The sequence below is a fragment of the Ictidomys tridecemlineatus genome, chromosome 11 (assembly GCF_052094955.1).
Source record: "Ictidomys tridecemlineatus isolate mIctTri1 chromosome 11, mIctTri1.hap1, whole genome shotgun sequence".
NCBI classification, from domain to species: domain Eukaryota; kingdom Metazoa; phylum Chordata; class Mammalia; order Rodentia; family Sciuridae; genus Ictidomys; species Ictidomys tridecemlineatus.
In genome coordinates, this window is record NC_135487.1 from 40,677,844 (window position 1) to 40,705,218 (window position 27,375).

Consider the following 27,375-nt stretch of genomic DNA (forward strand, 5'->3'; position numbering starts at 1 on the left):
CCTTAAATGTAACCATTTATTAGAATCCCATCCATTAAGTATGTTAAGTAAACCACCAGGAATCTTTACACTTGATCTCAAGCAAATAACTGAGTCCAGTTTCTTGCCTAAGAGGCAGAGGCTTCTTTTTTCCTTGAGACAAACTTTTGGAAAGGGATGGATAATAAATACTTTAGACTGTATAAGCCATAAAATTCCAATTGTAACTACTTAGCTCTGCACAAAACCAGTCATATACAATAAATAAATGAATGGAGGTGTATTCCAATAACATTTTATGTACAAAAACAGGTGACTGACTAGAGTTGGCCTGTGGGCCATAGTTTGCTTACCTCTGCCTTAGACCCATGTTTCTCAACCTTTTTGTATATGCAAATCACCTGGGGTTTTTGTTCAAATGCAAATTCAATAGGACTTAAGATTCAGTTTCTAACAAGTGTCCAGGTAGTACCAGTTTGCTTGTGGACTGAACTGAGTAGCAAGGCTCTAGACCTCACTGTCCCAATTTGGTATTCCCTAGCTGCGTTGAGTATTGGCTGTCAGATGTCAGAGACTTAGTTAATACCTGAAAGTATGAATTACATCTTCAAGTACTGATAATGTTTTAATTATAAATACTTGCACCCATTTTTACTTTTCTAATGTGACTACACAGGACTTGCATTTTATTTTGTTGTGTTTTTGTGTATGTGGTGCTGGGGGTTGAACCCATGGCCTGCTGCATGCAAGGCAAACACTCTACCAACTGAGCTATATCCCGAGCCCTAGACCATCTATCTTTAAAAAGCAAGCTTACAGCAGACTACAAGAAATTAAAAGGAAGGGAGAAAATGCCTCAAGAACTGGAGTATATTGGCTTGATATTTGGAATGCTCTGAAGGTCAATCTAGGATCAGATATGTGCTTTATTTGCTATCCCAAGCTATTCAAGGTTCTATCTTTGTAAAGGTAGCCTGTTGTCTAGGGTCATATCAGAAACTCTGATTTTTGAAATTTATGAAAACATGCAAATGTGGTGCAGGTTTTTCATTTATTTGAAAACTATTGGGGCTGGGAATTTACCTCAGTGATAGAGTGTACAAGGCCAAGGCCCCAGATTCAATCCCAAAACCACACACAAAAAAATAATCTATTGAAAGTATAACAGACCAGGTTTTAAGGATTCAACTCATAACAAGTATTTGCCTTTGAGGAGATTACAAGTCCTTCAAAGGAAATGAACAAGGGGGAAGGTACATTGAGGGATAATAATGAAAATAATTGGGCTGGGGATGTGGCTCAAGTGGTAGCGTACTTTCCTGGCATGCGTGCGGCCCAGGTTCGATCCTCAGCACCACATACAAAAACAAAAGATGTTATGTCCGCCAAGAACTGGAAAATAAATATTAAAAAATTCTCACTCTCTCTCTTTAAAAAAAAAAAAGAATGAAAAGAATTCATTTAGATTTTTAATCAATTTAGAAGGTTACAGAAGAATTACATCTGGGAGAAGAGAGCCTCAGGGAAGGAAAGAAGTGTAGAAGCAAGATGGAAAATGCTTAGCACATTGAAGGGACAGGGGAAAGGAAAAGAGGGCTAGGGCCTTCCCACTCTTAAGAACAGGTGAAAGAGGAGTAGATGTTGAGGCTGGAGATAAAACCAGAAAAGGGCTCAATATAAGGCTAGAAATGAAAATATTTCAACAACAACAAAAAATGAATCGTGGGCTGGGGTTATGTTTCAGGGGTGGAGCACTTGCCTCGAATGTGTGAGGAACTGGGTTCCATCTTTAGCACCATATAAAAATAAATAAAGGTATCCTGTCCACCTATAAGTGAAAAAAAATATTTTTAAAAAAGTGAATTGTGTTGACCAGTCAAGTCAGATGAAAACAGAATTAGCTTTGTCAATGTGGAGTCAAACCTATGGCCTTGACTGGGTTCAGGGTAAAGGTGAATATTAAAGGCCTGATTGGAATAGGTTAGAGAAATGCAAGATGAGAAATTGAAAATACAGGAAATTTTCAAGAAATTATATAAAGGAGTATAAATTTCAAATTCAGTGATAACTGGGGTCTTGGGGTTAAAAGTTTTCTTTCATAACTTCTATTCAAACATTCAAAAGTAGAATAAAACAAACCTCCATGTACATTGTACCCAACATGGAAAACTAAATAATGGCTCCCCAGAGATGTCCACGTTCATAATCCCCAGCACCTGTGAATTTGTTACACGGGAACAGTGATTATTATGATTAAGGAATTTGCAAAGGAGACTTTTTTTTCAGGGCCTGGATTGAATCCAGGGCTAGGCAAGTGCTCTGTCACTGAGTTATATCCCCAGCCCTGAAGGAGATTATCCTGGATTGTCCCCATGGGCTCTACGTAATCACTAGGATCCTTACAAAAGAGAAGCAGCGCAGGATTACACCCCTGTAATCCCAGTTGCTCAGGAGGCTGAGCAGGAGGATCGAAAGTTCAAAGCCAGCCTCAGCAACTTAGCAAATCCCTATCTCAAAATATAAAAAGGGCTGGAGATGTGGCTTAGTGGATAAGCACCCCTGGGTTTAATCCCTATTACCAATAACAGAAAATTTTAAAAAAGAGGCAGGAGGGCCCAAGTCATAGCAGGAGACGTGATGATGGAAGCAAGAGGTTGGAGCGACACAATGAAGAGGTCAAGAACCAGATCAAATAGTGTCCTCTAGATCCTGAAAAGGGCAGGGAGTGACTGCTACCCTGCCGTCTCTGGACACAGGAAAATGCAAGGGACTAGGAAAGCCTCCGAAAGTGGAAGGATTGAGTGCTCAGCTTCCCCAGTCACTGGCAGTTTGGAGAATTTGGCTTCTTCACAAGTCTTGCAGAGGTGACTTGCAGACTTTTTTCTCATCTTGGAATTCTCCCCACTGTCCTTTTCATTGTGAAATTGGCCATACACTTCCGGAGGGTTATAAGTAAACAAAGGTGACACCAAGTGAAAATAAATAGGACACCTCACCAGGAGGCCTTGCACCCTAGCTTGTAACGTGGGTCCAGGAGGAGCATGAAGCCCAAGCTTTGAAACAGATCTGTAGGAGAACTTGAGGGCAGGAACGCTGTCTCATTTTCTGAGCCTAAGTGGGCCCACAATAGTTCCCAATAATTTACCACATAAGTGAAAAGATATCTGTATTAGTCAGGGTTCTCCAGAGAAACAGAACCACAATGTGTCTCTCTGTGTGCATATCTATATGGCAACTTTCAGAGCTGTGTGACTCCCCGCGAGCAAAGAGCAAGGGCCTCAACTTTTCCAGCCTTTAATATTCATCTTTTACTGCCTTTACTTTTTGAACATTGTAGTAAACCCTAAGTTGATAGTTTTTCATAATACATGAGGTGTGTACTCCTGACCATACCTGTGCTCTCTTGATCATAGAAGAGAAACTACATTCAGGAATTCCTGGGTTGGCCTTACCTGGCTCATTTGGACATCCTATTGTTGTGGTCTGAGTTTCCATAGTAGAGGCCCACTCTACTCCTTCCTCTGCTTCCTGCTCCTGGAGACTTCTGCCCTGTATCAACTCTCAAAGACAGTTCTTCAAGCCCAGAAAGATCATCTCTAGATTGGGAATCAGGGAAACCAGGCTCTAGCCCATTTCTGCCACTTCTTGAAAAATCTCTTTCTTTGTCAACTGTATAAAGAAGACAGTAACACATTTGCTTGATAGAATTGTAGGAATTAAATGACATTAGTGAAAGTGCTTTAAACTATAAAGTCTAGCCGGGCATGGTGGCACACACCTATAATCCCAGCTAGTCTGGAGGCAGGAAGACCATAAACTTGAGGCCAGCCTCAGCAACTGAGAGAGATTCTAATAAATAAATAATAAATTAAAAATAAGGGATGTAGCTCAGTGGCAGAGCACTTGCCTAGTATGCACAAAGCCCTCAGTTCAGTTGTTAGTACCAGAAAAAAAAAATCTGTAAATTCCAATCCAGACATTATCCAATTAGAACATTATCATAGCTCTTTGTTTTACAGATGGGGAGGCTGAGATTCAGAGAGGAACATATTCATTTTGATAGTTAATCTTGCGTGACAAATTGGCTATGATAAGGTGCCCAGCTATCTGGTCTGAGGCCAGTCTAGATGTTGCTGTGAAAGTATTTTTATTTTTGTGGTGATCAGGGTGAAATGCAGGGCCTCACATATATTAACAGGCATTCTGCCACTGAGCTATATCCCCAGCCCTGTGAAGGTATTTTCTATATGAGTTTACCTTTTAAATCAGTAGACTTTGAGTAAAGTAGATTGTCTTTCAAAATGTATGTACCTTCAGAGAAAAAGACCAAGATCACCCAAAGAAGAACGAATTCTGCCTCTAGACCACCTTTGAATTCAAGACTGTACCATTGCCATCAACTCTTGCTGGAATTTCTATCAAGTTAGCCTGCCCTTCAGATTTCAGACTTACCAGCCCCGACATTTGCATAGGTCAATTCCTTATATAAATCATCGATTACAAATATAGATATGCACACACAGAGAGACACATTGTGGTTCTGTTTCTCTGGAGAACCCTGACTAATACAGATATATTTTCACGTACGTGGTAAATTATTGGGAACTATTGTGGGCCCACTTAGGCTCAGAAAATGAGACAGCGTTCTTGCCCTCAAGTAGGGAACAGGCAAGTGACTTCCCGTGTACAGCTTAGTGTGACCAGTGCTGTGAATCAAGTTTGCTTTAGGACACAGCAGAATGTTCAAATGAATAACCAAGAACTGGAAGTTAGGAAGTGTTTCCTAAAAGATGTGTGAGTGAGTTTGAAGGATGAATATGAGGTAGCAATCACAGAAGAGAGGGGCTAGGCCTTCCAGGCTCTGTGGGGTATGGAAAAGAGTGGCAGCGTTTCCACATGAGACTCTCAGGAGTTCCTGGTGGCTGGGGCCAGTGGGTGTTGGGGAGAGTTAAGTATTGAAGCTGGAATAAACAGCAGGGACCACTTTTAGGGAAGGCCTTTATCCTGAAAATCATAGGGAGTCATGCAAGGAATTCAAGCAGGGGACAGATATCTGTGTTTCAGAAAGGTATCTTTGAAGATGACTTGGAGGGAAAGGCTCCTGAAGAGCCAGGTAGGGTGTGAGGAAAGCAGAAGGATAAGAAGAGGTGACAGAGGTGAGATGTAATCATTTACTGAACACATATTTGTGGAGCACCAGTTACCATTCAGTCACTCTGCTCAGTGATGGAGAGCCATAATAAACACTGCTGCTAGTGAGCTTAGTGGTGGAACTGAATGGATCTGGTATTCCCTATCAATTTATTAGTCCCTTGGGCCTGGGAGAGAGATTGGAAAGAAGCCAAGAGTGAGAATAAAATCAGGCAGGGAGGGGCTGGAGTTGTACCTCAGTGGTAAAGAGCTTGCCTAGCGGGGGTGAGGCACTGTGTTTGATCCTTAGCACTGCATAAATAAATAAATGTTAGATTCTTAAAAAAAAAATCAGGCAGGAGAAACACTTTGGGTTAAGAACCTGGAGTCATAGGCAAAATGTGGTGGGTTGAGTTGTGAGCTCTCCTACCCCCAAATTCTGTGGAGAGGATCCACGGTCATTATCACATTCTCAAAGGGAAGAAAAGAACTCCTTCAAAATTAGAAATCATCAAGATAGAATGGGAGAGGAGTTGGCTAAGGATGGAGTGCTAGGGAAGGGCAACGTTTAAAGGAAAGCAGAGGAAGAGAGAACTGAGAAGAAATGGCTAAAGAAAGAGAAAACCAGGACAGTGCAGAATTATGGAAACCCAGAGGGGAGTGTTCCAAGATGGCAGGGAGCACTCTGGCTCTACCTCCTGGGCAGAGAGAGCAACGAAGATAGACATAGGCAATTAGGCTTGAAGTTGAGAAGGTAGCCATAGAAGAACCTGTTAGAGAAGGAGGCGGTTTTAATATCAGAAAGATTGCAACATGGCACATGCTTACATGCTTCAAGGAACAAGTCCCTAGAAGGAGAACATTCACTGGCCAACAGGCTGCACCAGTTCTTGTCCTTCAGGGCAGCAGTGACCATGCTGGCTTTCATGGAGCAAGACGAAGCCAAGTAACAGGTGAATGAAGGAGGCCCTGTATAGCTCTGCATGTCTAGTTCAGGACTAAAACTTTTGGTCGGAATAGAAAAAGACAAAGACTTCAGGGCTGTGCAGCTTGAAAGGCCTCAGAGGAAAAGGACTGCTGCTTTCAGAGAAAGGCCTTTCCTGGGGCAGAGGGACCTGATGTGTTTTCTGGATCCAGGACTAATTAATGAAAGACCAAGTAGATACAGTTGCAGAAGAAATTTCTAAAATAAAGGAAATGAGCAGGAGTGGCAAGTTTCTTGTGGGTGGCTGTTTGTCAGGGTTTGTACATAGTCAATACCAACGCTTAGATGGGGTTGGATTTGGTGAACTTAAGGTCCCCTCCTGGCTTGAGAATCTCTAACCCATACCCCATCTCAAAGGGTTTTGTGAAATGATCAAAAAGACTATTTTACTTGGTTTTATCCCATGCCACATAGTGCTCATGAAGTTAGACATAGAAAGAAATATTGTAGCTTACCAAAACAACACATTTAGTAAGTACTGTAGCTTTTTTTTTTTTTTTTTTTTGGTATGGGTTTGAAACCCAGGGGCCCTTTACTACTGAACCACATCCCTAACCTTTTTCAATTTTTTTTTTTTTTATTTTGAGACAGGGTCTCACTAAATTGCTGAGGCTGATTTCAAACTTGGAATCCTCTTTCCTCAGCCTCCCAAGTTGCTGTAATTATAGGCATATGCCATTGCATCTTATTATTTGTATTCTTGATGTCTGCCATTCTAATTAGAGTAAGATGAAGTCTCTATGTAGTTTTGATTTGCATTTCCCTAATTGTTAAAGATGGTGAACATTTTTTCTCATGCATTTGCTGGCAATTTGTATTTCTTTTGAGAAGTATCTGGTTCATTTGTTCATTTATTGATTGAGTTATTGGTTTTTTGAGTTCTTTAAATATTCTGGATATTAGTCCTCTGTCAGAGAGTAGTTAGTGAAGATTTTCTCCCATTCTGTAAGTTCTATCTTCATGTTCTCATTTATTTTGCTGTGCAGAAGCTTCTTACTTTGGTGCTATTGTGCTTATTAATTCTATTATTATTTCTTGACCTTTAGGAGTCCTGCTGAGGAAGTGGTGATCTGTGCTTATTTACTGGAATCCTGACTCTACATTTTCTTCTAGCAGTTGCAAAGTTTCTGGTTCAATTCCTAGATCTTTGATCCTTTCTGTGTTGACTTTGTGAAAGGTGAGAGATAGAGATCTAATTTCATTTTTCTACATATGAATATCCAGTTTTTCCAGCACAATTTGTTAAAAAAAAAGTCTCCTTTTCTCCAACATGTTTTTGGTGTCTTTGTCACATATCAGATGATTGTAGATGTGTGTGTTTGTCTGCGTCTTCTATTCTGCACCATAGGTCTATGTGTCTGTTTTCATGCTAGTCCCATGCTGTTTTTGCTACTATACCTCTATAGTATAATTTGAAGTCAGGTATTGTGATGCCTTTAGCATTGCTTTTTTGGTATAGAATGGCTTTGGATATTCTGGGTCTTTTATTCCTTGAAATTAATTTTTGAACAGTTTTTTTTCTGGTTTTGGAAAGAATGTGTGGTATTTTGATGGAGATTGCATTGAATCTGTATATTGCTTTTGAGAGTATTGCCATTTTAACAATATTAATTCTGCCTATCCATGAACATGGGAAGTCTTTCCACCTTCTGAGGTCTTCTTCAATTTCTTTATTCAGGATTCTATAATCTTGATTGTAAAAGTCTTTCACCTCCTTGATTAGATTTATTTCTAGGTATTTTATTTCTAAAAGACTATTGTGAATGGAATTGCTTTCCTGATTTCTTCTTCAGCAAATTCATTATTACTGTATAGGAAAGTATTGATTTTTGTATGTTGATTTTGTATCCTGCCCACCAAATAAAATTTTATTTTATTTTATTTTTTTAAGAGTGAGTGAGAGAGAGGAGAGAGAGGGAGAGAGATAATTTTAATGTTTATTTTTTAGTATTTGGCGGACACAACATCTTTGTATGTGGTGCTGAGGATCGAACTCGGGCTGCACGCATGCCAGGCGAGCGCATTACCGCTTGAGCCACACCCCCAGCCCAAAATTTTAAAGTAAAGCCTTAAAGTATCAAACTGTTACAAGAAAATTAACTGTAGTCCCAGAATGAAGCTTCATAATATTTATTAGAGGGCTAGGGATGTGGCTCAAGCGGTAATGTGCTCGCCTGTCATGTGTGGGGGAACTGGGTTCAATCTTCTGCACCACATAAAAATAAAATAAAGACGTTGTGTCCACCAAAAACTGAAAAATAAATATTAAAAAATTATCTCTCTCTTTAAAAAATAATATTTATTAGAAATAAAAATATCCATGTCAAGATCATTGTACTGTCATATGTAACTAATTAAAACAAATTTTAAAAATGGAAAAAAACTGGGCTGGGGATGTGGCTCAAGCGGTAGCGTGCTCGCCTGGCATGCGTGCGGCCCGGGTTCCATCCTCAGCACCACATACAAACAAAGATATTGTGTCCGCGGAAAACTAAAAAATAAATATTAAAAAAAAATTCTCTCTCTCTCTCTCTCTCTCTCTCTCTCTCTCTCTCTCTCTCTCCTCTCTCACTCTCTCTTAAAAAAAATAAGGCCAGCTTTTATTTAAAAAAAAATGGAAAAAAACTATCATATATAATAACATTGTTTAAAAAAAGAAATAAATAAAAATATCCAGCACCAGACATTAAAATTCACATCTGGAGTCCAATAAAAAATATTTGATATAATCTAGAAATAAACTCTCAATTTATGATCAATTGAATTTTACAAAGGTGCCAATACAATTTAATGGGAAAAAAATAGTATTTTCAGCAAATGGTACTGGACACACATAAATGAATAAAATTAGATCCTTTTCTCATACCACATGCAAATTTTAACTCAAAGTGATCATTCACTTAAATGTAAGAATTCAAACTACAAAACTCTTAGAAGAAAATAGGCAGAAATCTTCATGATCTTGAGTTAAAATTTTCTTAGGTATGACACCAAAAGCATGACTGACCAAAAATTAATAATTAATTAAAATTTACCTAAACTAAAATCTTTTATTTATGCCTCAATGGATAGCATCAATAAAATAAAAGGCAACCCACAGAATGAGAGAAAATATTGCAAATCATATCTGATAAGGGTCTAATACCCATAGTACATGAAGAATTCCTACAACTCAACAAAACAAATACCTAAAAAAAAAAATAGGCAAAGTATTTCAGTAGACATTTCTCCAAACAAGATAAATGACCAATAAACATGTTAAATGATGTCTAACATCACTAGCCATCAGTAAAATGCAAATCAAAACCACAGTGAAATATTACTTTCTACCCACAAGGAAGGCTACAATCTAAGTGACAGATAATAGCAAGTGTTGGTGAAGATTTAAAAAGCTGGAACCTTCAGACACTATTGGTTGGGATATTAAAAAAAATACCATTACTCAGGAAAATAGTCTGGTATTTCCTCAGAAGGCTAAACATAGTTACTATATGACATAGCAATTCTGCTCCTTGGGAAATTAAAATGTATATCCAAAACAAAAATGTACACCCAAATGTTGTTATAAACATTTGGTTATATTCATAACATCCCCATGGTAAAAATTACCCAAATGTCCATCAATGAACTAATAAACAAAATGTGGTATGGTGTAATATTATCCAGCAATGAAAAAGAATGAAGGATTGATATAAGCTACAGCAAGGATAAACCTTGAAAATATTATGTAAGTAAAAGAAGCCAGTCACAAACAAACATAAATTATATCCTTCCATTTATATTAAATATCCAGAATATGTAATTGTTATGGTCTCCAAAAACTCATGTATGAGATAATACAAGAATGTTCAGAGGTAAATGATTAGATTAAGAGGTGTAACCTAATCAGTGGTTTAATTCACAGACATGGATTAACTGAGTGGTAACTGTAGGAATATAGGGTGTGGTTGGAGGAGATAGGTCAATAGTGGAATGCCTTTGGGGTTTATATTTTGTCTCTGGTGAATGATGCTCTCTTTTCTTTCTGATTGCCATGTCTTAAGCTGCTTTTTATCCTCCACATCCTTCTGCCATGATGTTCTGCCTCATCTTGGGCTCAGAGTGATGGAGTCAGCCATCTATGGCCATCTATGAAGCTCTGAAACCATGATCTCCAAAATAAACTTTTCTTTTTCTAAGTTCTTATTGAGTCTTTTGGTCTTAGTGATTAAAAAGCTGATTAAAACAGAAATTGGTAAAAAGACTAGGGTCGTTGCTGTTACTAATATAACCATATGGTTCAGAAGTCTTTGGAGCTGGTTTGTGGGGGAGGAATTTTTAAAAGTTTAGAGATACAAGCCAGAAAAGCTTTAGAACTTTGGAAGGGAAGCTAATGGGGGAGTTGGTGGTAGCTCAGGAGATTAAAATGCCAAATGGACTATGGACAGTAAAGACTGGGCTCATGGGATTTCAGGGGGGAAGGAGGACTCTGTTGGATATTGGACTAGAGGCCATTCATGTTATGTTCTGGAAAAAAAAAAAAGTCATCTACATTTTGCCCATGTCCTGAGATTTTCTGTGAGAATGAATTAAAGGTGATGGACTTCTTAATCTTGTGAAAGAATTTCTATGCAGCCCAGAATTCAGGTGGTGGCATGGATAATATTGCTGGTAGCTTTTAGTCAAATTTACTGTGATAATCAGCAGAAAGCAGAGGAGAAAGATTTGAAAAACTTTAAATTTGGCCAGAAAAGTAAGAGTAAAACTGAGGTTGAGAAAGTTGTGGTTGTTAAAGACATTACAGCCACTAACAGGATGCTAAATATTAAGAGACAAGAGGAAAGATGATTTGAGGGCACCTCAGGAATTGGCAAGACCACACCCATTTCAGGCTCAAGGGTGTAAAGGTAAAAATTCCTGCTGGGCAAAGTGGCAAATGCCTGTAATCCCAGCTGCTGGGGAGGCTGAGACAGGAGATTCACAAGTTCAAAACAAGCCACATCAATGGCGAGGTGCTAAGCAACTCAGTGAGACCCTGTTTCTAAATAAAATACAAAATAGGGCTGGGGATGTAGCTCAGTGGCTGAGTGCCCTTCAGTTCAGCCCCCATTAAGCCTCCAAAAAAATTCCTTTGAGAAGAGACCAGTGGAGCACTCTGCACAGCAGGCTTAGGAAGGTGTTTCACTAAGGGAAGCAACCCAGGCATTCAGAGGCTGCTGCAGCCATGATCCAAGAGTCTTGGCTACTGCTCAAGATGGTGGCAAAACTTTCAGTCAACTGCATGATGCTGGGTCCACAGGAATGCAGAATGCTAGAGTTAGGGGGTCATGGAGGCTTCCACTGAGATTTCAAAGGAAGACCTGGAGGCCAAGCAGAGTGCATGAGGGTCAGAGACCCAATAGGCTGCCCCTGAGAAGGTAATCATGAAAATTTGGGAAGAAGATGAAGCTTCAGTGGAGACCCCTGAGATTAAAGGTGCCAGTAATGCAGGATGTCTATTCGGGAAAGCTGCAGAAATCAAGCAAAAACAAATCAAGAGTCCAGGGCTGGAGATGTGGCTCAATAGTAGAGTGCTTGCCTATCATGTGGTCCTGGGTTTGATCCCCAGCACCACAAAAATATAAACCAAGAGGCCATGGGGGGCTACATCCAGCAAGGTCATAGGAATAGAACTACATAAGGCCTTTGGAGAGAACATCAGGATATTGTGTGCCCCAGATGCTGGATATGGTGCTACAAGACTTATTACCCTAGCTAGATTTTGGTCTTGCTTTGGTCCCACCCCTTCTTTTTATGCCCCTATTTCTCCCTTGTGGAATGGAAATATTTACTATGTGCCTTTATATATTGGATACCTGTGTCTTGCTTTGGGTCTTTATAGGAGCTCACGCTGAGAGTTTGTGTTGAGTCTTAGAGGAGACTTTGGACTTGAACTTTTGGACAATATTTGAACTAAGGGGACTCTTGGAAATGGTCTAAATGTATTTTGCATTGTGAGATGGACATGAGCTTCTGGGGACCAGGGGTTGAATGTTATGGTTTAGATATCAGGTATCCCCCAAAAGCTCATACATAACATCATGCAAGAATTTTCAGAGTTGAAATGACTGGGTAATAAAAGCCTTAACCTAATCAGTACATAACTAATCAGCATAACCCCATCAATATGGATTACTGGATGGTAACTATATGTAGGTAGGGTGTGGCTAGAGGAAGTATGACACTGGGCCTAAGGGCTTTATATTTTGTCCCTGGTGAGTGGAGCTCTCTCTGCTTCCTGATTTCCATGTCCTGAGCCGCTCTCCTCCTCTGCAGCTTTCCACCATGATGTTCTACCTCACCTTGGGACCAGAGCATGATTTGAGACCTCTAACATTAAAATTATGAGTGACCAATAAACTTTTCCTCTTCTACACTGTGTTTTTTTTTTTTTTTAGAGAGAGAGAGAGAGAGAGAAAGAGAATTTTAATATTTATTTTTTAGTTTTCGGTGGACACAACATCTTTGTTTGTATGTGGTGCTGAAGATCGAACCCAAGGCCGCACGCATGTCAGGCCAGCGCGTTACCACTTGAGCCACATCCCCAGCCCAACACTGTTCTTATCAAGTCTTTTGGTCACAGTGGAAAAAAAAACCTGACTAATACAGTAATTCTATAGAAACAAAGTAATTGCCTAGGAATGGGTAGTTGGGGAATGACTGCTAATAGTTACAAGGGTTTCTATTTGGTGTGATGAAAATGTTTTAAAAGTGAATATGATGATGGCTGCACAACTCTGAATATACTAAAAAACATTGAATAGTACATTTTAAATGAATGACTTGTATGGTATGTAAATTATAACACAATAAAGCTGTTGTATTAAAATAAAACTACTAGGCATTAAAAGAAGCAAGAAAGTATACCTCACAATGAGGAGAAAACTCAGTTTATCTGAATCAACTCAAAACTGATACAGATATTAGAATTGGCAGAGAGAGAGAGAGAGAGAGAGAGAGAGAGAGAGAGAGAGAGGGAGAGAGATATTAATAGCTATAATTGTGCTCCATGTGTTGAAGAGTTAAGTAGAGACATGGAGAATATCAAGGTCCCAAATCAAACTCCAGAGTGAAAAATGCACCAATGGAATTAATGGCAGATTAAATATTAAAGAAGAAAGATTTGTGAATTTGAAGACAGAGCAATAGAAACTATCCAAAATAAAATGCTGAGAGGAAAAACAACTTTTTAAATATTTATTTTTTAGTTGTAGTTGAACACAATACCTTTTATTTTATTTATTTATTTTTATGTGGTGCTGAGGATCAAACCCAGGGCCTCGCATGTGCTAAGCGAGCGCTCTACCACTGAGCCACAATCCCAGCCCAGGAAAAACAATTCGTAAGACCATGAGCAGAATATTAGTGAACTGTGGGACATATACTGATCAGTATGAATGTAATTAGAGATTAGGAGGAGAGGAGAAGAAGAGGGACAGAGAAAATACTTAAAGACATAATGGTCAAAATTTTTGTAGATTGGACCAAGAAGCCCATACCAAGACACACATCATAATATAATTGTTCAAAAGCAATGATAAAGAAAATCAGAAAAGTAATCAGAGAAAAAAGACATCCTAGCATATCCACACTGTATATACTACCCTCCTGTTAGAAATTAATAGCCCTTGACTATTGAGACATTGCAGTGCTTGTATTAAAGTAACCCTTAGTTTGCTTAATAATGCCCAAAAGCACAAGAGAACTGTTGCTGGCAATTTTATTACAGTATATTGCTGTATTACAGTATATCGCTATTTTATTAGTAGTTACGTCATTAATCTCCTATCATGCCCAATTTATAAATCAAACTTTTCTATGTATGTATAGAAAACAACATAATATACGTAGTTATGATGCTATTTGCCCATCCTCTAGGAGTTTTGGAGTACATCCCCACAGATAAACATGGACTATTGTGTGAATACATGTGTGTGTGTGCCTTTTTAGGACTCAGCAAAATTGCTTCTACCTGGTCTGGAGTTGTGGGTGGCCCTCAAAATCCCCAGCAATAGCCACTAAGCAGTGCAGCTTTGGGTTGGTGTTCTCTTTTTCAAAAGCCTGGCTGGTGGGGCTGGGGCTGGGGCTGTGGTTCAGAGGTAGAGCGCTCACCTAGCATGCAAGAGGCACTGGGTGCAATCCTCAGCACCACATAAAAATAAAATGGGGATATTGTATCACCTATAACTAAAAAAAAAAAAAAAAAAGTCTGGCTGGCCTCTGAGGTCCGTGCTAGCTCCAACGTCTGTGGCTCTGTGCGCCTAAGGATGAAAGGAGAGCCCGGGGCAAACAGTGACAGCAGACAGTTAAACCAGACCAGATTTCCAATCCAAACCCTGGGGCCAAGCCTGAGCCACTTTAAATTCCATTAATCTATCCCTGAGTGTTTGCACAGCAAAGAACCTGTTGTACTTAAAGTCCTGATCTTGTTGCTGGGACCAGGGAGGATGAGAGAGGACAAATATTGACTCGGGCTGCTGGGTTCTTGCTCCAGCCTGCTCTGCCTCCTTAGGCTGGGGAGGGCCTGCCAGGCTGCCCTGCGTTGCTGTCTCTGGGGGCCTGCATAAGCAGCGCTGTTGGGAGATTGCTATGGCACCTGCTCCTTTCTGAAAGGAAAAACCAATAAACAGAGGAATAAACACAGGTTCTGCCAACATCAGCCACTTCCTGTTTACAGGCTGTGGCTCCCTGGCTCCCCATTCCTGGCTGGGAAGACCAGGCTGTCTTAGAGTGAGACATCAGGAGGGCTGTGATGGGCTGAGAATTGGGGCCTGTTTAAGTTTAGCTCCTGGCTCTATCCTGAAGGCTATGTGATGGTAAGCAAGCAGCTTCATCTCTCTGTGCCTCTGGAAGGGTGTGAGTAATAAACCAGGTTCTTGAGAATTGGAGGAAATGATATTCCAGAGACAAGGCTTGCAGCAGTGCCAAGCCTGGACTAAGTGCTCACTAAACACTGCAGCTAATACTCCCCAGAGCCTCCAGCACGGCTCTTGGCAACCCTTCTTCTGTTTCCTGATGGCATTCGTATTCTGGATCTCACTTTGCCCTCTTGGCGGGGCTGTGAGCTAACCTGGTGCTCAGTCATCCTTCCTGAGCCTTGGTTGCAGCCACTTCACCCCCTCAGACAAGGTTCCTCTCTGCAGCTTGTGCAGTCTGGGCACAGGGAACACTTTATGCTCCTTTAGTTACTGGTGCCCTCCCTGCGCCTGGCTGCCTGTCCCTGCCCAGCCCCTACTCCTGTCCCAAATCCATCTGTCCTCCATTTCCTGCTTTCCTCCTGGCTCAGTCCTCTTCGAGGTCAAGGCCCTGCTCAGCCATCCCCTCTGAGCAACTGGAACCAGCTCCTGAGACAGGGGACCCCTCTGAGCAAGCTTTCCCAGCCCTCCAGAGACAGCACAGAATACTGAGCTGTCACGGCATGCGCCTAGGTTTCGGAGTCCATGCATCTGTTCTGGTCCCCACCAGAAACATGCCCTTCAACAAGCCGCCTGTCTCTACCAGTGAGAGGTCTTAAGTGCTCTAAAAGCAGTTCCGTTTCCCTGCTTCACACCCCCCACCATGACACCTCACTGGCCTTGGGATGAAGTGTGACATGCTGTGCCTACCATGCTCGGTCCCTGCTCCCCTCTCCAGCTGTCTCCTCTGCCACCCTATGCTTTGGCCACTGGCTGGGTGGACATTCCCTGGCTGAGCTGTACCCTGTCACATCTCAGTTCGCATGGACCAACTCAGGAATGTCCTTTTCCTCTACTCCACCCTCTGAAAAGCCTCCCGGCCCCCTAAGGCCAGTTAGATGCCTGAGACCCTTCACAGCCCCTGCTTGGGCTGCAGTTGGAAAGAAACCCAGCCAATGGTGCCAGAGCAGAAGGCTGACTGTCCCGCTGGCAGGACCCCAGAGGTCCCCTGTCCCAGGAACTGACTCCAGTTGCTCAGAGTCAGGGATGTGATTGTCCTGGCTCCTACAGGTCCTTCTTTGGGGCCCAGAATTTCCTGCTATCCCACCCATCCCTCTAGGGATGGTGAGGTGTGATCTCTGTAAGATTCCACATTCCTCCTGTGCTGGGACCCAGTTCTCTTCTTGGGGGGACCAGCACTCTGTTCCTGGTTTGCCCAGAGAAAGCAGAGACTGATGCATGAACAAACACATGAATGAAAGAGGGGACGAGTGACCCGGGGCTCACCAGCCTCTTCAATGCTCGTTTTCAGTTCAAAACTTACGCAAGACTGCTATCTAAAACCAATTTCATTAATTCCAATGGGGACACACCTGTCTCCTTTAACAGGAACCCTCCCCTTGAGCAGATTCCATGACTCTCTTTCAGAATAAGTGTGGGACCATTTCTGCCCCTCAAGCTACCTCTTACAATACCCCACAGAGACTGCCCCTGCCAAGGTAGGACCATATTGGTAGCGTTTAGAAAGGTCTTGAGGTTGAGGGCGCATGGAACCTGTCTGGGTACGTGGAACAGTTTCAACCTTGACTTTGCTATAAGATCCTGGGCAAGCCATTTCCTGCTCTGGTCCTCAGTTTCCTCATTTGTCTAATGGAGACATCTATCCCTACCTGCCTGGGTGCTGTGAAACTGGAAAAGTATGCAGAGAAATGGCTCAGTCCAGCTCTGGGACCAAAATAGAGCCCTTTCCTCAAGAGCCCAGGGCTGCTCAGCTAGCTAAAGTGGCCTCCAAACCCAGCACCATCTGCCTTAGATACCAAATAGGCAGGGAGTGGCATATACTTTACTTATGTACCCCCCTTGGGGGCTAAACTCCTAGCTTGACACTTAAGTCTCAAACATTTCTTCTAAAGAGGACAAGATTGGGATCAGCAAGCCTGGCATGGAGCAGAGGACCACATTTCCTCCGAGTTGTCTCAGAGACAGGCCTAAAACCATAGGGGCAGATTCTCCTTGTCTTTGTTAGAAACTGACAACGTGATAGTGAGCTCCCTGTCACTGGAGGCATTCAAGCAGTGGCTGAGCAACTGGAAAAGTGAAGAGGCAATTCCTATTGAGATACAGTGTGTAGATCCTGCTAGATGATTTTGAAGGCTCCTCTTGCCTTTTGGTCCAGGACTTGACGTTCTTGTGAAGAGTTACCAGTGCCATTCCAACCAGCCTCTCCCGCTGGCCTGGAAGGCCCTCTCAGGGTCTGGGACAGGAGTACTCATCGGACCAGTCAGAGCAGTGCTGCACGTGGTCCTGGCAGAGAGTCCTTGGGATACAGCTGCAGTATTTGAAGAAAGTTGGAGAGCAGCGCCACCACCCAGCGTCACAGGGTGGGCATGCAGTCACTGAGGGGATAAAAGCAGGTAGAAGAACCACTGCGGTGTCCTGGAACACTCCAGGCCCCAGGGCACTCCCTAGCTCTGAAACCTGCCATAGCCTCACCCCATCTGACATGGGCTGACTGTGTTCTTGGTTTTCTTGCAGTGGAGAGAATTGAGACTCCACTACTCAGTGTTTCCTCCCTCACCCTTCTGCATCAACTCAAGGTTGTTATTAAGGAAGACAGTAGTGCTCAAATATGAATGGCTGCTGATTCCCCCTCCCTATCACCTGCTCTACCTCCCAGCCTTACCCTAACTCCAGCTATTCCAACCCCTGAAGGTTCCCCAATGATGCCTCACAGACTTCTCTCCCTTGCCCTGTACCCTGTACCCTGTATCCTGGACTTCATGTCAGCCCCCGCCTGTTGAAACCCTGTCTATTCCCCCCGCCCCTCAGTATTGGCAATAAACCCAGGGCCTTGGGCATGCTAGACAAGTGCTCTGCCTCTGAGCTACATTTCCAGTCCCTTTTATTTTATTTTGAGACAGAGTCTCACTAAGTTGCCCAGGCTGGCCTCAAACTTGTGATCCTCCTGCCTCAGCCTCCAGAGTAGCTGGGATTACAGGCATGCACTACCATGCCCCGCTGTTGAAACCCTGGAACGTCACCTCTCCTGAGAAGCCTCCCTTGCCTCCTTCAGGGCCCAGCATTTCCTTTTGTCGTCAGCATGATGTGAGTCCTGGGGGCATCCTTATCTGACCCCTGACTGTCCCCCACTGGAATCTTGTACCAGGCCCAGGCCTGAGCATGTTTGTTGATTGAACACCGGGGAAGGGATTTAAAGGAGCAAGTCTGTGAGCACCCCACCTTGAGGCATTCAAGCAGGAGTAGAAAGCTTCTTCCCGGGATGCAGGGAAGGCAGGTAGAGTGGAACCTCACAGATTCCCTGGTCAACCTCTGCCCTCTGGCCACGGCCTGGCCACCTGCCCCGGTCCCTCCTGTGCCAGTCCCCTACCTGGGCTCAGTTCGTCTGAGCAGTCCCCGCAGTTGTTGATCCCATCACACTTTTGGTCTGAGTAGATCCAGGAGGCCAGGTCTCCACAGCGGGCCACAAGGAAGCTGGGGAGGTTCTGGGGCACATCTCCTGCAGAGGGACAGAGGAAGCAGGAAGAAGTTCACACCCAGCCATAGCTACCTCGGGGCCATCTGGAGGTGGATCATCCTGACCATCCTGGCAGTTTTCAAACTCCAGGTCACTTCCTGCTCGTCCCAGGAAGGGCACGGGTCTCGGGGGAGAGGAGGTCAAGTCCACGGAGAGGAGTACTTTTTTGCCTGTGCCTCCAGCAAGAGGCCCAGAGGGCTGCCTCGCCCTTCCTCACCCCCTGCCCAGCTCCCCACCACACCGTGACTTGCGCTCTTTCTCCTTCCAGAAGAGTCTCCTTGACACCAATTTGAAATCATTCTGCCTTCAAGTCCAGGTTCAATCTCCTTCACCTCCAGGAAGCCTCCTCCAACTGGAACGTCACAGGTGCGATTCTTGCACTTGGGTCTCAGAACTAAGCAGGTGTGGCTTACACGCCTCATGAGAGGGACCCAGAACACCTTTCTCAAAAGCGGGCTCTGTGTTAGGCGGCCGTGTGACAGGAAAACCCAAAGTTCACACAAACTGAGGCCACATCCATACTGGAAGGGAAAGATCCAGACTGGGGAAGAGACAAGTCTTTGTTCCTGGGACTGGCCCGATGCAGGCAGAAGTGTGATGGATGTTTCTGGGGCCTGAGCAGGGAGAGGGACATGGGCATTTGGTTTGTGTACACTAGTAGAATGGGAGGGATTAGGAACTGGGTCCCCTGGAGGGTGACTGTGGGAGTTCAGGGTGTGACCTAAAGAAGGGGGCCAGAGAGGAACCCCCAAGTCCATGCAGAACCACCATCACAGGAGAAAGATTGAAAGGTAGTCTCTTGGGGCAGGGGTTGAGGAGAGTGCCGGGCTGGATCCAGTCTGGGGAAGCACTGGAAACAGCAGTACTTGCAGGACAAGGCCTGCCTTTCCTTGGGAAGAGCATCCAAAGCTGGGGGCGGCAGCCCCAGGTGGCAAGTTCCTCATCCCAGGAATATGCAAGCAGAGGCTGGTTGGGGCTTCCCACAGAGGGGATGGATAGGAGCTGGGGCGCCGACTAGAGACTCTTCAAGGTCTAGGTGCCAGGCACTGTCCCTGCCTGCTCGGCTCCACTCTCCACCTCATCAGGCTCTCTCCCCACTGGGGCTTCAGGTACTGATTCTCCCCCCCCCCCCCCCCCCCCCCGCTTCTCCTTTCTCCTGAGATCTGTCAGGCCTCTGGGGTGTGGACCCAGGTCTTCCCATCCATTCATCTACTGGTTCATTTAGTATCATTCCAGGTACCCATCTGTGCCAGAGGGCCCCAAGCTTAAGCAGAACAGAACTGCCCCAGGAGAACTGAGTCCGATGAGGCTGCAGAGATGACACCAGTGTGCCTAGGGCTGGGTCACAGGGAGGCACGGCAGTTGTAGGACCCTCAACCTAGTGCAGGAATCAGGGGAGGCTTCCTGGAGGCTACTTCACCCTTGAATTCTTTCTTGAAGGACAAATACAGCTCCTCTGGGAGTGGAGGTGCACAGTGAAGGCATGTACGCGTGTATACCTGAATGAGGCGGGGTGGGGACAGGGGTTTCCGGCCAGAGGCGGCCTGGGGCCTGACTTGCTCAGAGATGGTCAGGCCTCAGTGGAGCTGCAGGGAGAGATGAGGTGGGGGCCACCTTGGGAGGGCTGATCTGGGCAGGGCATGACCGAGGGGCACTCACGGCACAAGCTCTCATCCTCGTCATCACCGTGGGGACAGGTGCGAAGGCCATCACACACCTGGCTGGCGGAGATGCAGCTCCTCAGGTCCCCACACAAGAAGCCTGTCCTGTTAGTCAGCGTCACACAGGCCTGGGCCCCTGCGTGGGCAGGGGGAGGCCCCAGAGAGTCAGGGTGGTGCTCACAAGGGCAGCACTTGGGCGGGCACTGAGCCCCACCCAAGCTCCACCCTGAGAGGCTGGGGCAGTGCACCGGCCCTGGACTCAATGGTGGGGATGGGTTTAAGTCCCATTGTGGCCTCCTGTCAGCCACATAACCTTGAGCAGATGACCTGACCTCTCGACCCAGGGAGGGCTTCCCAGAGGACAGCTAAGTCTGGCACAATGAGACCCAAAGCCCATCCCCATGGGACTGTTGTGGGTGCAGTAAACGCTTCTCTGTGGACACACCTAGAGCATAGAAGGCACACAATCAGCCTTGGTCCCGGCTCTTACTGAGACTTATCTGCACTCTCCCAGGAGGTTCTGGGGACAGTGCTCCACTCAGGAAACCCCTTCCAGGGGGATCTCCTGGTAGCAGTTAGCTTGTCAGAAGCAATGTATTTGGGCTATCTCGGGAACTGTGGGTCATGATCCCTCTCATCTGGGTTCAGCTTCATGATCCACAGAACACTTTCTCAACTTCATCTCATTGTTCCCCAAGCATCCCTGAAATGTCATTGTCACCCCCCTCAGAGAGAAGAGACACCCACATATTCACCCCTAGGGCTGCTCCTAAGACTTAGGAAAGAAACCGGCAGATGAGATGGGCAGTCCCCTGGCCCCAGACTGTGCACCTGTATGTGTGTGCTCACTGGGGATGGCAGCAGGCTTGTGTGCATGTGTGTGTGTGTGTGTGTGTGCGCATGTGTGAACCACATCTCAGCTCCTGGCACTCTCAGTTAGTGTGAGAAGGCCAGCGCTCAGGGACACCAGGCTGTCACAGACACACACACAGACACCCATACTGACACATGCATACTCACACAGACATCTGCACCTACGTGCACAGTCCCACGCAGACACAGACAACAGGCCCACACGCGGACACGCCCACGCTGACACACATACCCATGCATACAGGTGCATGCAAACACACTGGCACACATGTGCACACAGGCATGGGACTGCGACTCCTTGCATATTCCCAGCTCTGCTCAGTCCCCTGTTCCTGCACAGGAATGCAGAGAACTGTGAATTTCACTCTCCCCTCTTCTTGTCCCCTTATACCCACCCTGCCTGGCGGCAGAGCCATTTCTTGGAAAGGCAGGTCTGACACCCTCCCTGGCTCAGGCCCCCTTCCCACGGGCCCCATCCAGTGTGCCACTTTTCCTGTCCTCTGGTCGCCTGGCAGGTCCTCCTCTTCATCCTTCCTCCCACCCCAGGGACCCGCACAAGCTGTTCCCTGTGCCTCGGGTCGGGTGCTTTTCCTGACATACTCTCCACTAACCAATCTCCATTTTCCCTTCTCACTTCGGTTCCCTTTCCCTTCCTCAAGGTACCCACCCTGACTCCCAGATTAGGCCAGAATCCCTGGTCCAGACTCCCCACCCCCCACTAACCGGGCCCTGGTGCACCCACTGGACCAGTGCCCACACTGCTCTCCAAACAGCCCCACGAAGGCCAGGACTGTGTTGGGTTGCTCTTCATGGAGGCTGGCTGCAGAGATGTGTGGGACATGTCCCTGTCCTCTATGGTGGAGACAGACACACAGATGGACAGTGCCACCCAGGGTGACCAGGATAGGGGAAGAGAAGTGCGGAGGCTGTGGGGGTTGAGATGAGGCACCTAACCCAGCCTCAGAGTCAGGGAAGGCTTCCAGGAGGAGGGACATCAGAGCTGGGTCTTCTTAACAACTCATAGATGTGCAAACCAAGGCTCAGAGACATGTGTACAGTGTGTTTGCGTTTGCCTCCTAAGGAATTATGCAAAAAGCACTTGCAGAAGCCAGGAAGGGCTGGGCTCCCCGTACCCTGCAGCAGGTCTGACCCCTCATGACCACCTGATGTGCGTGAAGGGAGTCCAACAATGGTGACCAGGGTGATGAGGGCCGCGAGCATTGCCATCAGGAACAGCAGGAAGGCGGAGAGGCAGGCCCCACGTCGGGAGCAGCAGGGGCCGCAGGTTGCTGTGAAGGTTGGGACACATGTTGATGCTGCAGCCAGTGGCTAGCACTGGGCCCAGGGGTCCCCTGCACTGCTCTGGCCCCAGCAAGCACCCCCTCAGAGAAGACCACGGCAGGAGAACTTTCCAGAAAGAGGGCTCCTGTGTCCTCCAAGGGGCTCTGGCTTCTCCCTGCCAACCCTTTGTCACCAAGTGCTACCCGGTTGGCCTCTGCTCCAGACCTCATCCTCCACAGTCCTCACCCGCCTATGCTCCAGGCGGCCTCCTCAGGATGCAGAAATGGAAAACTGTGCATTCAGTCCCTACTGTGGGGCGGAAGTGACATCAAGCCCTTCACAATCATTATTTCTATTTTTCAAAACCACCCTTTATTTATTTTTTTGGTACCAGGGATTGAACTCAGGGGCGCTTAACCACTGAGCTATACCAGCCCTTTTTTAATTTTGAGACAGGGTCTCACTAAGTTGCTGAGGCTGACCTTGAACTTATGATCCTCCTGCCTCAGCCTCCCAAGTTGCTGGGATTACAGGTGTGCACCACCGAGCCCAGACGACCAGAGGAAGAAACTAAAGTTCAGAGAAGCAAAGGCCCAGGTCACCCTATGAAAAGTTAGGAGTCCACACTGTCAAATGCCACAACTGGTATCCTTTCCAGGATTTTAGTTGATTGTCCATTCTGAAGCCTTTCAGTACACTGGAGTCCTAGCTCCACCTCTTCCTAGGTGAGTAACATTAAGTCACTTAATTTTTCTGTGCCTCAGTATCCTCATATGGTAAATGGGGACCATTGTATGGGTCAGTTTGATGCATTAGTGTACCAGGACAGCATTTGCACATAGTAAGTGCTAGGTGTGAGCTATTCTTAGTGTTTATTGAGCATCTATCTTGTGTATAGCAGTGATAGGAGACATCTCTGAGCTCCTAGGACTACACTTTGCTTCTTTATCCTCTCTTGCTGGCAAAATAATAAAAGAAATCCTAATTGAGGACCTTCTGGGTATCTTGCTCTGAAGAGGACACAAAGGTAACTGTGGCTCTGATTTTATTCCCCAAAATCTTATGGTTGCATTAGAAGGTGAAGCATGGACACGAGAATGAGTGTGGGCTGCTGTCAGGTCCAGGTCACAGATACCTCCAAAAAAAAAAAAGGGGGGGGGCGGGCAGGAGCAGGTTGATTCATTTCTGTGACCAGCTCTGAGGCAGGCACACAGTAGGTGCTTTGTGAATACTTTGGGAATACACTCACCCAGAGGTCCAGGGGAAGGCTATTTGGGTGAGTTTGGGTCATTTCCACTCAATCCACTCACTTGTCCCGAGCCACCTGCCAGTTAGAAGTGGACCTGGGTGGTGTCAGGTGTAAAGGGTGCTAAGAAAGTGTGGGTCAGGTGCTGAGCTACACCAAGTAGCTCCATGCAACTTCAGAAGCATGGGCGCTACCCTTGCAGGGGAGGCCAGGGAGGCCTAAAGAGGGTGCTCCAGGAGAGGCTGTGGAAGCTGGTGGATGGCCTGCAGGACAGGATGTGGGCGTGCCTTGTGCTGGGAGAGGTGACAAAAGCAGGTTGACAGGAGGCTCAGGGTAAATTTAAAGCCAATAATCCCTGCAGCCCTGGCAGGTAAACAGGGCAGGTAACCCGGGAGACAGTGCAAAGCCGGGCAAGGGGAGGTGTCCTGCTCAGCCAAGCAGTCACTTCTCAAATATTTGTGCAAGGTGAGGTCCCCGGGGGAAAGGAGAGGGGGGACTCAGTGCTGAACCTGCTGAACTGAAGCTCACGCCCAGGAGAAGATGACATATTGCAAAGCCCCAAAAGTTTTATGTGTCATTGCCTCCCTGGACAGATGGAGGAAAGGAAGCTGTTGTTTCCACAGTCACGCCCACTGTGAGCTAGGACTTGGAACCAGAAACATCAGTGCAGAACAGCAAAGGCCCTGGGCCGGGCACGGTGGAGAGTGCCTGTGATCTCAGGGGAGGCTGAGGCAGGAGGATTGCAAGTTCAAAGCCAGTCTCAGCAGTTTAGAGAGACCTTAACAACTTAGTGAGATCCTGTATCAAAATAAAATATAAAAAAGGCTGGGGATATGGCTCAGTAGTTAAGCACCTCTAAGTTCAGTCCCTAGTAACAAAAAAAAAAAAAAAAAAAAAAAAAGGCACTGGGCTTTGCAACAAGAGGGACCTTGGTTAGAATTTCAACCCTGTCTCTCCCACCTTCCAGCTGGGTGACGGTGACCTGGTTACCCAAATCTCCTAGCCTCAGCTATCTCATCTGTTATTGCTCTTAGCAACACCCCGCCCCAAAACAGCTATTCTGAGTATTGAAAGAGATGGTGCAGAGCCAGACACATAGTAGGGTGGATTCTTTATAGCTGTGGCTGCCATCTGCCTCTCTGGGTCTGTTTTGTCATAGAGTAAACGTGGATCAAGACAGGGTACATGGAAGACAATAAATACATGCTCTAACTTCCCTTTGCTTCATAAAGGCAAAGAGAATAGCCCTGGTTGCACAGTGAGTCAGTGGCACATGATAGGTGCTAAATAATTGTGTGATCCTGGGGTGCTTGATCCCTTAGAGGTACAGAGAGTTGCCCACGTCACTCACCGAGTCAGGGATTTGACTCTGGGCTCCTTTCTCAACATACATGGGGGCATTGTAAGCAGCGCAGTGCCTGTGAGGGACACAGCACACAGTAGGTACTCCATAAATGCTTGTGCATGGAGATAATGAACAGTCCTATTAAGTAACTGACTGTCGGCATGACTGGCCAGGAAGCTGGGAACAGATGCCATCAACATGGGGGGCAGAAGGACAGTGGAGGCCTTGGACCCTCTTTGTGCCTTTGTAGCCAGTTGCTGGGCTCCAAGGCATCCCCACCCGTGGGAGGAGGCCCACAAGCCTCAGGTCCTTTACCTTCCCCTCCAGGGCGGGCTTTGGTTCCAGCAGCAGCATTGTGGGTGACATCCCCCTGCCCAAAAGAACAGAGCCTTAGGAGAGGCGGTGCCCAGCCTCAGGGCGTCTTCAGAATGGGTGGCTGAGAGCCCTAGATAAGACTCCTGGTCCCACAGCTATAACTGCGAGTGCCCCACACTCTTGCTGCTGCCTCCCTTCCACACCCTGGTGGGGTGGAATCCCTTTTCCTCTGTGGTCCACTTGGCAAACACTCATCCTGCAACTTGCTCTGGCCACTCCTCCCTGGGGCCCCGATCGCTTCCCGTCTCTGTGCACCTGGCTCCCGGCTCCCGCTCAGCACTGGCCACTTGAACTCTGGCTGGTTCACCTGCTGGGACCCCTGCTATGTGGTAGGGTGGGCTCTGACTCACCTTGGTGGCCCAGCAGGGTGTCAAAGGACCCACCTTTCCTCTCCACTCCTAGGAGCAAGGTTTGCCATCCCTAGGGCAGAAGCCAGCTCAGGGCAGCTCTTACCTGGGGGAAGATCTTATTCATGCCTCCAGCACCCAGACTTCAGGAACTGAGGCAGAGAGCAAAGAACTCAACAGGTACCCTATCTTGTCACCAGGGGCTACCTGGAGGAGGGACAGCTGGAGGCCGCACCCTCTTCTGTGGGTGGTCCCCTCCCAGCTGCCTCCCCGGCAGAGGACTGGGCAGGGAGGCAACGCTCAGTCTGACAGCAGCACTGTAGGTGAGATCCTCACTCCCACTGCACAGATGAGGAGCCCGACGTTCAGAGAGGGAGAAACCACCCTTGGGCTCCAGGTCACATAGTGGGTGAAGGGGTGAGATTTAAACTCTGTAAACTTTTTAGCGTGTGCTTTTTCCTCCACATCAAAGGTGAGACTGCAGCATCTCAAGCACCGGCTGCACCGGGGTGCCGGGTACAGGCAGAAATATCCAGAGTTACATTCCAGGGCTAGAAAGCAGGGGTCATTTTCTCATGGATGTTCTCCTGTTCAATTAAGTAGGAAATATCAGCTGAAAAAAAATATGCATTTGCCACTAAAGTTACAAAGCAAATATAGTTTTGGATTATTGTCTTTTAAAACATGGCACTGTGTGTTTTTAGTTTTCCTGAGATGGCATCCGAGGTGGGGGAAGTCAGGGAGCTCCTTCCACACTCCAGCGTGGTACGGTTTCCCCAGCAACCTACTCCACTGCTCAGGACACAGGGGCTCTAGAAGTTTGTGGGACTGGTCTAAGGACCAGCACTAAGAGAAAAGAGGTGTCACATTCTGAAATAAGTCCGGGGGTTTCAGGCAGGGTCCCCCTGCGCACACTGTGTCTGGTGCCCCTGAGTTTTCTAACCTGTGATCATTGGGAAATAGAATCCCTGGGGGTGGAGTGGGATGCGCAGACTGGGGACAGCCCCCAAGAGGCAACAAATGACACTGGGAAGGAGTAAATCCTAGGCCTGGAGAATGGGGTTCTCATTAGGGCCCTGTCTCTGTCTCTGGCTTGGGAAAACCACTCTTTCCCTTCCATAAAATAAAGGGATAGACTGGAGGAAGGGGTGTTTGAGTTTAGGATTCCCCAGAATCAGACCCCAAGACAAGAACCAAGGGAAATGGATATAAATGGGAATGAGCCCAAGAAACGTGGGCTGGGAAGTGAGGGGAAGGGGACAGGGACAAAGGGCTTCACCAAGGGCTCGTGGGCCAGCCAGTTCCCACTGTGCTAGTGGAACGGGCCCTTCTGGGGCATCCAGGAACCCTGGTGGAGAAGACACCCCCGTGAGGTACCCGACCGGAGGCTGAGGGCATTGCAGCTTTAGTCCCCATCCCTGCTGGCCATCGATTGACAGTGGCTGGTGGCTGTTCATTCCTGGCCCACTGGCCTGAAGTAAGCAAAGAAAGGTCAGGGCTGGCAGCTGCAAGCCCACTGATGTGCCCTGAAGCAGAAGGGGTGAAGGCAATGGGCTCATGTCATTGACTGGTACAAGCTATGTGTAGCTTGGGTTCAGCAGGATTCTGAGGGCAGCTTGGTGATTGATTAGTGATGTCTGCCATGGGTGTGAGAGTGGAGCATGGCATCATCCGGGATGATAGGTCATGCCCTCCTTTTTTGACTT

At 46.3% G+C, this 27,375-nt stretch overlaps 1 protein-coding gene across 3 annotated transcripts; it reads right to left on the reverse strand.

The window, feature by feature from the left end:
• Positions 1-17,174: 17,174 nt before the first annotated feature.
• Ldlrad1 (low density lipoprotein receptor class A domain containing 1) lies at positions 17,175-25,796 on the reverse strand. 3 transcript variants are annotated; one of them, XM_005326037.3, is made up of 6 exons: positions 25,776-25,796; positions 25,263-25,317; positions 22,239-22,364; positions 20,201-20,338; positions 18,395-18,523; positions 17,175-17,402 (listed from the first exon to the last, which is right to left on the reverse strand). In XM_005326037.3, the coding sequence occupies exons 1-6, from the start codon at positions 25,794-25,796 to the stop codon at positions 17,254-17,256; spliced, it is 618 nt and encodes a 205-aa protein (XP_005326094.2). In that variant the 3' UTR covers positions 17,175-17,253. The 3 variants fall into 3 exon arrangements, with proteins under 3 accessions (XP_005326094.2, XP_077881040.1, XP_077881041.1); XM_078024914.1 differs by lacking the exon at positions 22,239-22,364; XM_078024915.1 differs by lacking the exons at positions 20,201-20,338; positions 22,239-22,364.
• Between the last annotated feature and the right edge of the window lie 1,579 nt (positions 25,797-27,375).

What these genes read in the sequence shown, in the direction of transcription:
- Ldlrad1 (XM_005326037.3), bottom strand. Translation starts at nt 25,796, where the DNA reads ATGAATAAGATCTTCCCCCAG. An exon ending in TGAATAAGATCTTCCCCCAG is followed by an intron (nt 25,318 to 25,775) that starts GTAAGAGCTGCC and finishes TCTTTTGGGCAG; the next exon opens with GGGGATGTCACCCACAATGC. An exon ending in ACTCCCTTCACGCACATCAG is followed by an intron (nt 20,339 to 22,238) that starts GTGGTCATGAGG and finishes CTGCCCACGCAG; the next exon opens with GGGCCCAGGCCTGTGTGACG.